The 14,317-nt window shown below is 44.3% G+C and overlaps 1 protein-coding gene across 4 annotated transcripts in view; it reads right to left on the minus strand.

Moving 5' to 3' along the window:
* The window catches only part of ctnnal1 (catenin (cadherin-associated protein), alpha-like 1), a 501,890-nt gene that overhangs the window by 59,421 nt on the left and 428,152 nt on the right, over positions 1–14,317 (minus strand). For all 4 annotated transcript variants that reach the window (XM_072508728.1, XM_072508726.1, XM_072508725.1 and 1 more), the window contains 2 exons: positions 8,926–9,012; positions 319–477 (listed from right to left, as the gene is read on the minus strand). In XM_072508728.1, the coding sequence (XP_072364829.1) occupies positions 319–477; positions 8,926–9,012 (246 nt within the window). The remainder of the gene's footprint in view (positions 1–318; positions 478–8,925; positions 9,013–14,317) is intronic.

Raw genomic sequence — 14,317 nt, forward strand, 5'->3', positions numbered from 1 at the left:
CTGGAGCTGTGAAGCAACTGTGCTAACCACTGTGCTACCGTGCTGCCCATTCCTCAGGACTGACTATTAATATTAGCATATTTGCAGAGACCTGACCCTGATTTATAAATGTAACAAAGGAAGTCCAAAGAATCCAATGCCATTAGAGCAGAAAATTGTTTCTGCAACATAAGTCAACAATCTATAGAACCCCAAAGATCTAATGAACTGCATGAGATTCCCTTGTAGATTTCCAGAAGAGCAAACACCAGATAGAAGAGTTTCCCACCAAGAGTTAGGTGCTCTTTTGCTCACTTTTAAAGTGTTTCAACCCCTTACCTCAGCCAGTTGTTCCTTATGCTCAGATAATTTACAGGTACACTCAGCTAATGCCTCCAAATTTGCTTCAACCCCAGATACTTTCAGTGCCTTGAGGACCACATGCTCAGTATAGCACCTCAGAAGGTCCCCTGTTGACTCCACCGCTGTATTTTGAAGCTGAAGAACAAAGACAGAAGAATTACTGCACATCACTGCAAGAAAAACACTTTGTATGAATTGGGCCATGAAAGAAGGACTTTTAACTTGTCTGAGATTCCAAAAAGTACTATTCAAATCAGCTCAAACAATCTTTACTGCTGGTGAGAGCAATTACAGATTGCCTAACAGCAAAAGGCTGAGGATGTATCTCATAGAAAGACGTGCGCGAAATTATAATTTTTTAATGCCTTTTGCTTAAATAAAGTTTAAAAAAGTTGCAATTGCTCATTTTTAATTCCAAATGTACATTTGAGTATTGGGTATTGGGGTAGCCCAGAGTGACCTCCATTTGGATTCAGTCTCAAGTTTTGGGACAAAAATCGCTTCTCTCTGTTAGTGGCAAAAGTCTCAAGTGAAATGTGTTGCTGCATGTTTAACCAACTTCAAATCAGATGCAAACCGACAGAATAAAACTGCTGATACTCCAATGCAAATTAGCACTAAATCGTCAATCTTATCCAAAGGAAGATGGGTGGAAAATGAAACACTAAGGTAATAAGCTGAGGGCAAGGAAATTTTTAACCTCTATTTGCATGCTGCAACAGACTGGAAAATACTAGATGCAGATATTTGCGCCTGAACTTTCACAACAGAGAGCCTCTCCATCTTTGTGAAAACAGCAGAAGACGACAAAATATGGTAATTCTGCCCCATGATACCTACCATTCTTGCGAGGACAGGAATAGGCCCGGGTCAGCATTTGCACAAGCATATTTCACGGAGACAGCTGCCCATATAAAACAGCAGCTGCTTCCAGTCGTGTTGGATTTTCATTAGCTATGAGTGGGAAATTTGGCATGTGCATATTAGATTTTGTAGAATAAGGTCTAAACTTTGCTAAGCCATTTGGAGAGATGGGGTATCCTTTGATAAGTAGATTATGCCTCTGGATATGGTGCCAGAATACCTTTGGGGGAAGTCAGGTGCCAAGTGGGATTGTTTTTTTAAATAAATTTAGAGTACCAAATTCATTTCTTTCAAATTAAGGGGAATTTAGCATGTTCAATCCACCTACCTTGCACATCTTTGTATTGTGGGGGCAAAACCCACACAAACACGGGGAGAATGTGCAACTCCACACAGACAGTGATCCAGAGCCGGGATCGAACCTGGGGCCTCGGCACCGTGAGACTTCAGTGCTAACCAAGTGCCACCGTGCTGCCTGTTTTGGGATTGTTAAAAATTAAGAATGTGCATAAAAAGTATTTGAACTCATTGGAACCGTCACAAGGAACCATCAAAAGCAACTGTCAAGCTGCCAGGCAATTAAAACTCCTGCCCTTTAAATCTTTGAAAAAACGGTGTTAACAGAAAACACTACTAGCTATTGCACTCTGTGTACTGACATGGGCATAAGGGTTATCATTACTGTATTTGTGCTGCATGACTAATTTCACAACCTTCCATTATCACAGTGGAGTGCCTTCCACTTCAGAGTTTTATTGACAGTTCCAAATGATTATAGACACTTGGAAGTGGGACTATAAATTCCAATGCTTATTTTCATAAGGGATCAAATACACAAATTGAATATTTGTTCTTAAAAGGCATTATGCTGTTGAAAATTTTTTAATGTAGTGCATGGATTTTTGAGATGGTGTCCTTTTAAAAATTGGTCTGCAATAAACATATAGAACAACATGGCTCCTGAGGTCTGCACATAGTGGATACTGGATATGTTGGTATGGTGGGTGTAAAGTGGGGGAGGGGGAAATGATTTAGCAACAAGTTGACATCGGGGCTATAAAGGACACTGGGAATGGGTAGAGGACCATAGGTTGTCATGCAGGGCATGAGGACGGGGCATGGGGAGTGGGTAAAGGGGTGAAGGGTGTGAGGCGAGAGGGCTGCAGAGCTGTATTTTGTTTTAGTTTAGAAATTATATTTTGGACTTCCGGTGGCTGCTATGTGGTGAGCAGTCGCACACGTGGTGGCTCCCGCCAGGGTACTTTGTTTTTGGCCCTTTTTGCCTGGTTTATGGGTGATTCTTTGGAGGAAATTGGTGTAGTTTGATGGAATAAGATCCCCTCATGAGTAATGTTGGGCAAATATATCACAAGGCAGAAGTTGGGCAAGGGATCATCGTCAGACTCAGAGGTTCTTTGAGGCTCAGCAGGAGGGAACATGACTGAGGCTTCTGCTGTGTTGTTAGCCCCACAGCAGTCGAATGAGATGTCGGTTAGCTTCTTGACCGACAAATTTAAGAAGCAGCGGCAGGCAGTTGCCTTAGGATCTGGAGAAGGTAATGGAGGGCGCTTTGGCCCCAATTTGGGTGGCCATCGACAAGATGGAGGGGCAGATAGAGGTACAAGGGGCGACGATACAGAAGGTGGAAGTGGCATTCTCGGACCATAGTGATCGGATTGTCTCCCTGAAGGGAGAGATGGCGTTGCTGGCTGAGGAGCGTAAAGTACTAATGGCCAAGGTTGACGATCTGGAAAACCGTTCCAGACGCCAAAACATAAGGCTCATTGGGCTGCTGGAGGGCTCAGACTCCACGTTTTTATGTCCACGATGTTCAGAAAGTTGGTGGGGTGAGAGGGTCTTTCCGACCCCTCCCGAGTTGGACCAGGCCCATTGGTCACTGAGACAGAAGTCCAGATCGGAGGAGATACTGCGGGTGATCATAGTCAGGTTTCATGAATACCTGGATAAGAAGCTGGTCTTGAGATGGGCAAAGGACCATCGAGACTGTAAATGGAAGGGCCACACCATCAGAATATACCAAGATGTTGGGGCAGAGCTGGCGAGAAGGTGTGCGGTACAAGAGCAACACAGGTTTGGAGTGGTGTACCCTGTTCATCTTCGGGTAACTTTCAAGGAAAGAGACTATTACTTCAATGCGGTGGAGGATGCAAATGAGTTTGTCAAGAAGCACGGACTGGCGGTGAACTAAACTTTCCAAGGACTATGGAGTTTGTTGTTTTGTTAAGTTAATCTGTATTTGTATTTTTTCTGGGATTTTTGGAATGTGGGGGAGGGCTCGGGGTTGTTTCTGGGCTTGTTGGTGGATGTTTATTCTGGGTGAAGTTGTGGTTTGTATATTGTATTGTTGGAGTATTTCTGGGGAGGAGGGGGGGGGGTTGGGAGTTGATTTTCCTCTAATATTCTGTATTAAAGTTTGGCACAGGCCGGCGGTGGGGCGGGGGTGCGTGTGGCTGGAGCTGATCGCTGATATGCTGTTTAGTTAACACTGATTTCTACCCTGTGTATAGCTAGTTAACAGGAGTGGAGAATGGGAGATGTTTACAGCTTGTTACCATTGGGTGTTATTTTTAGGTTAATGAGGGCAACACGGTGGCGCAGAGGGTTAGCCCTGCAGCATCACGGCGCCAAGGTCCCAGGTCCGATCTGGCTCTGGGTCACTGTCCGTGTGGAGTTTGCATTCTCCCAGTGTTTGTGTGGGTTTCGCCCCCACAACCCAAAGATGTGCAGGCTAGGTAGATTGGCCATGCTAAATTGCCCCTTAATTGGAAAAAATGAATTGGGTATGCTAAATTTATATTAAAAAAACAATTTTTAGGTTTTTTGTTCCTGTTCTGTTTATGTTTGGGGACAGGGAAGGGGGGGGGGGGGGGGGGGGGGGGGGGGATGGAGTTTGTTCTTTTGTTGGTTGATTATTTGGTTCTCAGGGTGGAGTGCAGCTGGGAGGAAGGGAATGGTAGACTGTTGATGGTGAAGATTCCTTTGTTTGTGAACTGGCTCGATGGGGGATGCGGTGGCCATCTTGGGTGGGTCCGGGACTGGTGCAGGTTGGGGCACTGCTGGATATCCTCTAGGTGGGTACAGCTAATCCTTGGTTGGGGTGCGGGTGGTCAGAAGCCCCCTATCCAGTTGATAACTTGGAATGTAATGGGGTTAAATGGCCCAGTAAAAAAGTACAGGGTGTTTGCGCACCTGAGAGGTTTGAAGGTCGATGTGGTTTTTCTACAGGAGACTAATTTGAGAATCAATGATCAAAGAAGGTTGCAGAAAGGATTAGTGGCGCAGGTATATCAGTCATGTTTTATTTGTAGGGCGTGGGGGGACGGTGGCAGCTCTGTTGATTAATAAAAGGGTGTTTTTTTCTGCAGTGAATATATTAGCAGACCCAAGTGGGAGGTACTTAATCATCAGTGGGTCGTTGGCGGGCACACCGGTGGTTTTAGTCAGTGTGTATGCTCCGAACTGGGATGGCACGGCATTCATTAATAAGGTGCTGACATCTAACCCAGATCTTGATTTACATCAGCTAATTATGGGGTGGGGCACTTCAATTGTGTTTTGGATCTTAGGTTGGACAGGTCAAGTCCCAAGTCTCTGAGACCATCGGGATAAGGAGTTTTCTTTTTTTCCCCCCACATCCATAGCGTTTACTCCTGGATTGTTTTATCTGTGGTGGGTAGGTTTCTTCTCCCTGGGGTGAGTGGGGTGAGGGACGGGGTACTCAGCAGATGATCATGGATTAGGCTTTTGTAGAGGGCCCCCACCGTGAGAGTATGTACTAATGCCCTGAGATCGGGTTGAATAGAACATAGAACATACAGTGCAGAAGGAGGCCATTCGGCCCATCGAGCCTGCACCGACCCATTTAAGCCCTCACTTCCATCCTATCCCCGTAACCCAATAATGCCTCCTTTTTGGTCACTAAGGGCAATTTATCATGGCCAATCCACCTAACCTGCACGTCTTTGGACTGTGGGAGGAAACTGGAGCACCCAGAGGAAACCCACGCAGACACAGGGAAAACATGCAGTCTCCGCACAGACAGTGACCCAGTAGGGAATCGAACCTGGGACCCTGGCACTGTGAGGGTGAGGCAGCAGGGCTAACCCACTGCGCCACCGTGCTGCCCGGCAAATTTCGAGACCTGAACACCCAAAGCGACAATCATACCCCTAGACCAACGAGCCCCTTATTATTGGGTTATTTCTACTGGCAGGGGTACAGGACAAGGGTGTTTGTTGTCTCTGCTATTGTTTGCCTTAGCAATTGAGCCGCTGGCCATTCACTAGGTGGAGGAGGATAGGGCGTGGGGGGAGGTGCCATAGGGTGTCCTTATATGAGGATGATTTGTTACTATATGTCATTGACCCACTCTCCAATGTGGGGGAGATAATGGAGTTGCTCAGGAAGTTGGCTCCTTTTCGGGCTATAAACTTAATCTGGGCAAGAGTGAATATTTTACAGTCAACCTCATGGTGAGGGGAGCTGATCTGGGGAGGCTACGGAGAACAAGCTTCCGATATCTGGGAATCCGGGTGGCCCATGACTGGGACCCGTTCCATAAACTTAACTTTTCTAGTCTGTTGGAGGGGGTGAAGGCAGATTTGAAAAGGTGCGATGCTGTCTCTCTGACCTTAGCAGGAAGGGTACAGAGAGTGAAGATGGATATTCTCCCGAGGGTTTTGTTCCAGTGTCTCCCAGTCTCTCTTTTGCAAGGTTAATAAATTGATATCCACTTTTGTTTGGATTGATGAGACTCCTCGGGTTCGTACGATACTTTTGCAAAGGGATAGGCAGTTGGAGGTTTGGCAGTACCTAACCTGTAATGCTAAAACTGAGGGAAAAATATTGATAAGGTGCGGATCCAGACTCTATATGGGACGGATGGAGGAGGTTACATGCATAGGGTCAAGTCTGAGGGCCCTGCTTATTGCACCACTCCCATTTTCCCTGCTGGATTCTCTTCCAGGGGCTGGTTTAGCACAGGGCTAAATCGCTGGCTTTGAAAGCAGACCAAGGCAGGCCAGCAGCACGGTTCAATTCCCATACCAGCCTCCCCGAACAGGCACCGGAATGTGGCGACTAGGGACTTTTCACAGTAACTTCAATTGAAGCCTACTTGTGACAATAAGCGATTTTAATTTCATTCATTTTCATTTTCAAGCCCGGTGGCTTTGGAGATTTGGAATCAGTTTAGGCAGCATTTTAAATTGGGCTCTATGTAACTACTGGCTCCGATTTGCAGGAACCATAGGCTTATGCAGTCTGGCTTAGATTAATTGTTTAGGGCATGGGAGAGGGAGGGGGTGGAGAGGTTTAGGGACATGCTTCTGGAGGGTAGGTTTGCCAGCCTAGATCAGTTGCGAAAGAAGTTCCAGCTCCCAAGAGGATATGTATTCAGGTCCGTTCAGCTGCTCGATTATTTTGCAAGGAGCTTCCATCATTTCCCTTGGTACGGTCGCTTTCGCTTATGGACAGAATCCTGTCAGAGTTAGGGGAAGGTAAGATTTTGATGTCTATGGGAGATGTTGGTGACAGATCAGTCATTGTTGGAGGAAGTGGGAGGGTGAGTTAGGTTTGATCTTTGAGGGGGCAGGCGGGAGAAAAGAGTGTGGAGTGAAGCTCTTCACAGGGTCAACTTCACCTCCTCATGTGTGAGGTTAAGCCTGATCCAATTCAAGGTGGTGGACAGTGTGCACCTGACTAGGGCAAGCCTGAGTGGCTTCTTGTCTGGGGTAGAGGATAGCTTTGAGTGGTGCTCTAGGGGGCCGGTGAATCACATGCACATGTTTTGGTCTTTTCCAAGTTTTTAGTTTCTGGGTCTCCTTTTTTGACACAAAGTCAGGGATTTTGGGTGCTCAGCTGGAGCCGTGTCCATTGGTGGCCATTTTTGGAGTATTGGACTTGCCGGTGCTGCAGACGGGGCGAGGACAGCTGTCACTCACTAATAGCCCGGAGGCAAGCTCTCGTGGAGGTCCCCGGTGTCGCCCAAGGTCTCGGCTTGGTTGGGGGACTTGTTCGAATTTCTGCACCTGGAGAAGATCAAGGACAACATGAGGGAGTCGGTGGAAGGGTTCTACTCGCGTTGACAACCCTTCATCTCCTTGTTCAGTGAACTGAATACCGTCAGCTGTTGCGGGGTGGGGGTTTATTAGAGTTCTGCTTTCTCTATGGGGGGGGGGGGGGTGAGCGGGGAGGGGACTGGGGATTGGGTGAGAGTATCTTTGGTATCTTTAGGGCAGCACGGTAGCATGGTGGTTAGCACAATTGCTTCACAGCTCCAGGGTCCCAGGTTCGATTCCCCGCTGGGTCACTGTCTGTGTGGAGTCTGCACGTTCTCCCTGTGTCTGCGTGGGTTTCCTCCGGGTGCTCCGGTTTCCTCCCACAGTCCAAAGATGTGCAGGTTAGGTGGATTGGCCAAGCTAAATTGCCCTTAGTGTCCAAAATTGCCCTTAGTGCTGGGTGGGGTTACTGGGTTATGGGGATAGGGTGGAGGTGAGGACTTGGGTAGGGTGCTCTTTCCAAGAGCCAGTGCAGATTCGATGGGCCAAATGGCCTCCTTCTGCACTGTAAATTCTAATTCTATGTATAGTATGAGGTCGGCCATTTGTTGTATTGCTGTTGGTTTTTGTTATAATGTAAATCTTGCTTGAATAAACATATTTTAAAAAATGTATCTTTTGTACAGTGCATCAAAATGGGCCTTCCGCCCAGCACCCCCTGCACTCATTCCAGGGTCCCCTGGCTCATTTCCCAGAGGCCCCCGCCACCCTGGAATGAAAATCCCACCTTCTGGGTCACTTCCTCCCAAGTCTGGTTTTGGAGCCGGAAAATGTCCTAATACTGCACTCCCGACTCAGAAGCAAAAACTCAGACCTTGGGTTCCAAAAATTTAATATACTGACTCTTCCTGCCAAACACCCCTCTCTTTAATGAGCACAAAAAGAAAATAAGCAAACAAAAGAAAAACCCACAAAAAATGAAGAGAATTGTCTTCTCTCACACATGGTATTCAAAAAGGTCAATGTGGTATATCCTTATTCCTTGGGGGAGATCTTCCAATTCTTTATACAGCAGGATCCTCTGGCCCCATTGATGGAGGTGTGATCTGCTGCCAATCAACAGCGGCCTCCTGTCCTGCTTTCGAGAAATTTGCTGTAGAGAGGCCAGTGAATTCTGCCCCTTACTTCTATTTTATTTTTAAACAACTAAGAAAGCACTTGCTTAGACAATGGGTCCTGCCTTCACAGGTTAGTTGAAAGTATAGCGTACAAATTGGAAAATGGTACAGATGGATAAGAAAGTGCAGCAACAGTTCATCTGTCTAATTATTAACTGGACAATGCTATAAACAGTAATGTTGAACGATTGTTTACAGCAACGTTTTTAAAAATGCACACGATCAAGCTGATCAAGAAATAAATTTAGCTCAAATTCAAATAGCTAAATGCATAGCTATAAGCCAAAACCCCAACAGTCAGCACCTTTGCATTCTCGTCAACATCTTGATCTCTTTACAACCAATCATTAATTCTGATTGATTTCAGAAATTGGAAAGAACATTTGTTGCTGGCATTTTCAACCACTATCACAAATTGGCTGCAAGGAGGTTACAGCAGAGGCTTTGGATTTATATGCAGAGCTGATTATCTCCCACTGTTTTCAGCTTACACCAGTGATCCAGAACTACATATTACTTACTTCTCTCCTCAGTTCACTCATACATTGCTGAGTCTTAATTATGGCCAGCTCCATATCTTCTGTGGCTTCTTTGGCTTTCAGACATTGCTGTTATGAGAGAATGAGACATGAGAAAAAGCCATAGCAAAAACTAAACTGTACTGCGACACAAAGATTTAGGTACAATGTAAAGGAGGACTCGAAGTTACAAATATTTTATTCACGTGCCAAGTGTTTAGCTGTGAGGAAGTGAACCTATCACAAGTGCTCTATGTTTCCACTTTAGACTTTTCTATGTACGTACTTAGAAGCTCTTTGAACCACTGATAACTTTTCATTCCTTCATTTAAACAATCCAAAACTACTTTGATCACCGAATATGTAATAATTCTCATTCTTCAAACAGAAATCTCACCATAAACAATGATATATAATACAAAGGGTGCACATAAAACATTTTCATGATGCCCCAATTTTAAAAACACGCCCCATTGCTTGGCATTCCAGTTTCCTACACCCTAGCAACATCATTCCACGTCATGTCTGCTTGTTTGACTGGTGGCGGAAACACAACACATTGAGTAACCAAAGATAAATCCTCAGAAATCACAGCAATCTCACGGCAAATCTATATTATTAATAATAATAACCACCTTTTATTGTTACAAGTATGAAGTTACTGTGAAAAGCCCCTAGTCGCCACATTCCGGCGCCTTTTCGGTAAGCTGGTACGGGAATTGAACCCGCGCTGCTGGCCTTGTTCTGCATAACAAACCAGCTGTCTAGCTCACTGAGCTAAACCAGCCCCTGTTGACACAGATTTCAAAATCTTGAACAAAATAGGTAAAACACTTTAAAAACGCAGCCCCAAATTAATGCCTTTGAAAGTTAAAGGCTTCATTTGTTAAATATGCACTTGCAAAATCATAATGATGAATAAACTATCAGCCTACATGCAGAACCTAAATAAACAACGTGCAGAAAAAGCTGGTATTCAATTCCCTGGTGGCGGCATGAAAAAGCACTGCACAAAAAGGGTGAATCATAACAAAACTGACCCACCATTACTTTTTTGCATATCTGAATGACTTTGCCAACAGTTGTACTCTGGCTTTGCGCTTTCTTGCAGACCCATCCAGGAGAAGCACGAGAGCAGGTGGGATCGCGTCAGGTTTGTAACCCAACAGCACTTTTTGGGGACTTAATCCTGCATCTGCACCCAAGCCTACTTCCCCATGGAACCTAAAATTCTGCCCAAAATATAGGAACCTCCATAACTTGAGAATAGTCTGATTTTCCACTTTGCTTATTCTCTTCAAACTTCAAATACTTTCAGTAGAGAGAGAGAAAGAGAGGAAAATTAAGGGTCCAAAGCAACTCTGCCAAGTTGTCTGTACGCAATTGCAACAGGTTTAAAATGAGTCTGCATTGCGGTATAGATCTTGTTGAATGGCCTTTACTTTTTACCGGTAGAAATAGAAAAATTATGCTAATGTTTCTGTTTTCTCAACACGTTTGCCAATATAGCAAAATGATGTATTGGACCTTCTGGAACACAATTCTTTGAGTTATCAAGGCCATCCATGTAACAGAATCTACATTCTCTTTCTGACATTCTGTGGAACAGGATGGAATGATCATCTTTTAAACAGAAATAAATGTGGTGACTAATCTTGGTAGACATTTATGATGAGGCATATATATTGTTCCAATGAGAGTGATAAATGAACAATTTATTGCACTTCAGTGGTCTTTCTTGCAAGGTACAGGCAGAAGAAGAATCTATCACATTAGATAGAGGAGCACTTATGTAAATCTGGTTCAACTCCAAAGTAGAATCAACAAGTGAAGAAATTTTGTTTTCAAGGTTCATTCCATTAACTCCAGATATAAAAGAGTGCACCCTATTAAGCTAAGTAATGACGAGTAAAATCTGGGGACTGAGCCTAATTTGGGACATCCGTCTCACAAATTAGTCAAGCAATAGCCCGACTCAGTTGCACTCCCAGAAACAAGTCTATCAGCCAGCATTCAAAACTCATTCATTGCCATCACTACTCGAGGTCCATCCCAATGATGGAAAGAACAAGTAGTGGGGACATACAATTAGATTGGTGCTGTCCTGGAAGTCCTCAACATAGAATTCAGACATCAAGAGGTCCTGAGGTTTAAGGTTATTCAAAGACCAAGGAAGCCAAGTTACTACCAGACACTGATCCACTCAATAGACAAATCCATACTCCTCCACGTTGAGCACCACTTGAAGAAAGAACAAAGAGTATCAAGGAAGTAAAATGTAGTTTGGATGGGGGTCTTTAACGTAGTACTATTGGCTATATTTCATCCCTTAAGGACATAGCTGCCAGATAGAGTGGAGGAAGAAATGATGAATGTACTTCATCTTGTCTTCATCACCCTGTCAGAGATACATCTATTCTGGTTTGGCATGAGCAATCACCACATAGACCTTCTGAAGACAAAGTCTCACTTTCACATTGAGGACATCCTCCATTGTGTAGTGTGGCACCACTGCTGCCTAAAGGATGGATCCAACCAGCTAAATTTTCCAAGCCAGTATGCCTGATCACTATTCTCTCCTGGTCTCGTTGAAGGAATTATCCAGATACCACTGTTAATGATGCAGTTGCCCAATATTTGAGCCCTCTTTTTTAGTGAGCTGGCTTTGCTGGCTCCGTCAGCATGTTGTCCATCCCTAATTGCCCATCAGAAGGTGGTGGTGAGTTGCCTTCTTGAAATGATGCAGTCCATGTGGTGTAGGTAAACTCTCTGTGCTATTAGGATTTTTATCCAGTGAAGTGAAGGAACAAAGGTACATTTCCAAGTTAGGATGGTGAGTGACTTGGAGAGGAACTACCAGGTGATGATGTTCCCATGTATCTGCTGCCCTTGTCCTTCTAGATGGTAATGGTCATGCTGCCTAAGGAGCCTTTGTGAGTTCCCACGTGCATCTTGTAGATGGTACACACTGCTGCTACTGTCTGTTGAAGGTGGTGGGTGTGAATCTTTGTGGAAGCGGTGCCAATCAAGCGGGATGCTTTACCCTGGATGGTGTCAAGCTTCTCGAATGTGGTTGGAGCTGCACTCATCTAAGGAAGTGGGGAGCATTCCATCACACACCTGACTTGTGCCTTGTAGGTGATGGACAGGCTTTGGGGAATCAGGAGGCGAGTTATTTACCACGGGATTCCTAGCCTCGGATCGGCTCTTGGATGAGAGCACCAAATGATGATGAGGCCAATATTAAATGCGCCTTGGCCAATCCCTTTTCAGGCATAACAGATTATCCCCATCCCTCCCTAGATGTGGTATATAAGACAGTTTTGGAAGAATTTAAGAGTAAACCCAGCACTCCTTGAGCTTAAGTCAGAGCTTTTGTCGAGTTGGCCTCAATCTATGCAAACAACTGGCAATACTGGATAGTTTGTGTTTTCTGATTATTAGTATTCACACCAGAACAAAACAATCCAGAAAATAATCTGCTTCCTTCTCCTGACACTTATACAACTCTATCTTTGTAGAAATAATTGTGATCGATGATGAAAGGATTTTGTATTTTATAAGCCATTTCAGTCTCAGAAGTGGACATTTTCCAAGAACTTTCTTGAGAATTCATCCAAGTTTAACATTGCCTATTAGCCATGATAGAAAGCAAATCCATGTTTTGTACTGCTTTTAAACTGAGAATTAGACAGAAAAATCAAACTACAAAATACATCTTCTATCAACAACAAATTACTGCAACATGCTAAAAATGAATTTAGTACTGATAACAAGAAAGACAATATAAAACAGGTATGTAAGATAATCAATTGCCAATCATATTTAGTGCCTAATTTCTTTATAAATACGATGATAAGGTTTTAAGGATCGATCTTTTGAATAAGGCTTTTTGACCTTGGGAAGACTATAAATTAGACATCATGAGTTAAGAAATATCACTAATTGGCAACAGACAAGTAGGGATTGGGTGGAAATGGAAAGTTGCACTGATTCAGCACTGGCAGTCTTAAGAACATAAGAACTAGGAGCAGGAGTAGGCCACCTGGCCCCTCGAGCCTGCTCCGCCATTCAATGAGATCATGGCTGATCTTTTGTGGACTCAGCTCCACTTTCCGGCCCGAACACCATAACCCTTAATCCTTTTATTCTTCAAAAAACTATCTTTATCTTAAAAACATTTAATGAAGGAGCCTCCACTGCTTCACTGGGCAAGGAATTCCATAGATTCATAACCCTTTGGGTGAAGAAGTTCCTCCTAAACTCAGTCCTAAATCTACTTCCCCTTATTTTGAGGCTATGTCCCCTAGTTCTGCTTTCACCCGCCAGTGGAAACAACCTGCCGCATCTATCCTATCTATTCCCTTCATAATTTTATATGTTTCTATAAGATCCCCCCTCATCCTTCTAAATTCCAACGAGTATAGTCCCAGTCTATTCAACCTCTCCTCGTAATCCAACACCTTCAGCTCTGGGATTAACCTCGTGAATCTCCTCTGCACACCCTCCAGTGCCAGTATGTCCTTTCTCAAGTAAGGAGACCAAAACCGAACACAATACTCCAGGTGTGGCCTCACTAACACCTTATACAATTGCAGCATAACCACCCTCGTCTTGAACTCCATCCCTCTAGCAATTCAGGACAAAATTCCATTTACCTTCTTAATCACCTGTTGCACCTGTAAACTAACTTTTTGCGACTCATGCACTAGCACGCCCAGGTCTCTCTGCACAGCAGCATGTTTTAATATTTTAGCTTTTAAATAATAATCCCTTTTGCTGTTATTCCTACCAAAATGAATAACCTCACATTTGTCAACATTGCATTCCATCTGCCAGACCCCAGCCCATCACTTAGCCGATCCAAATCCCTCTGCAGACTCCCAGTATCCTGTGCACTTTTTGCTTTACCACTCATCTTAGTGTCGTCTGCAAACGTGGACACATTGCCCTTGGTCCCCAACTCCAAATCATCTATGTAAATTGTGAACAATTGTGGGCCCAATACTGATCCCTGAGGGATACCACTAGCTACTGATTGCCAACCAGAGAAACACCCATTAATCCCCACTCTTTGCTTTCTATTAATTAACCAATCCTCTATCCATGCTACTGCTTTACCCTTAATGCCATGCATCTTTATCTTATGCAGCAACCTTTTGTTTGGTACCTTGTTAAAGGCTTTCTGGAAATCCAGATATACCACATCCATTGGCTCCCCGTTATCTACCGCACTGGTAATGTCCTCAAAAAATTCCACTAAATTAGTGAGGCACGACCTGCCCTTTATGAACCCATGTTGCGTCTGCCGTATGGGACAATTTCCATCCAGAAGCCTCGCTATTTCTTCCTTGATGATAGATTCCAGCATCTTCCCTACTACCGATGTTAAGCT

Source organism: Scyliorhinus torazame, chromosome 6, assembly GCF_047496885.1.
Source record: "Scyliorhinus torazame isolate Kashiwa2021f chromosome 6, sScyTor2.1, whole genome shotgun sequence".
NCBI lineage: Eukaryota > Metazoa > Chordata > Chondrichthyes > Carcharhiniformes > Scyliorhinidae > Scyliorhinus > Scyliorhinus torazame.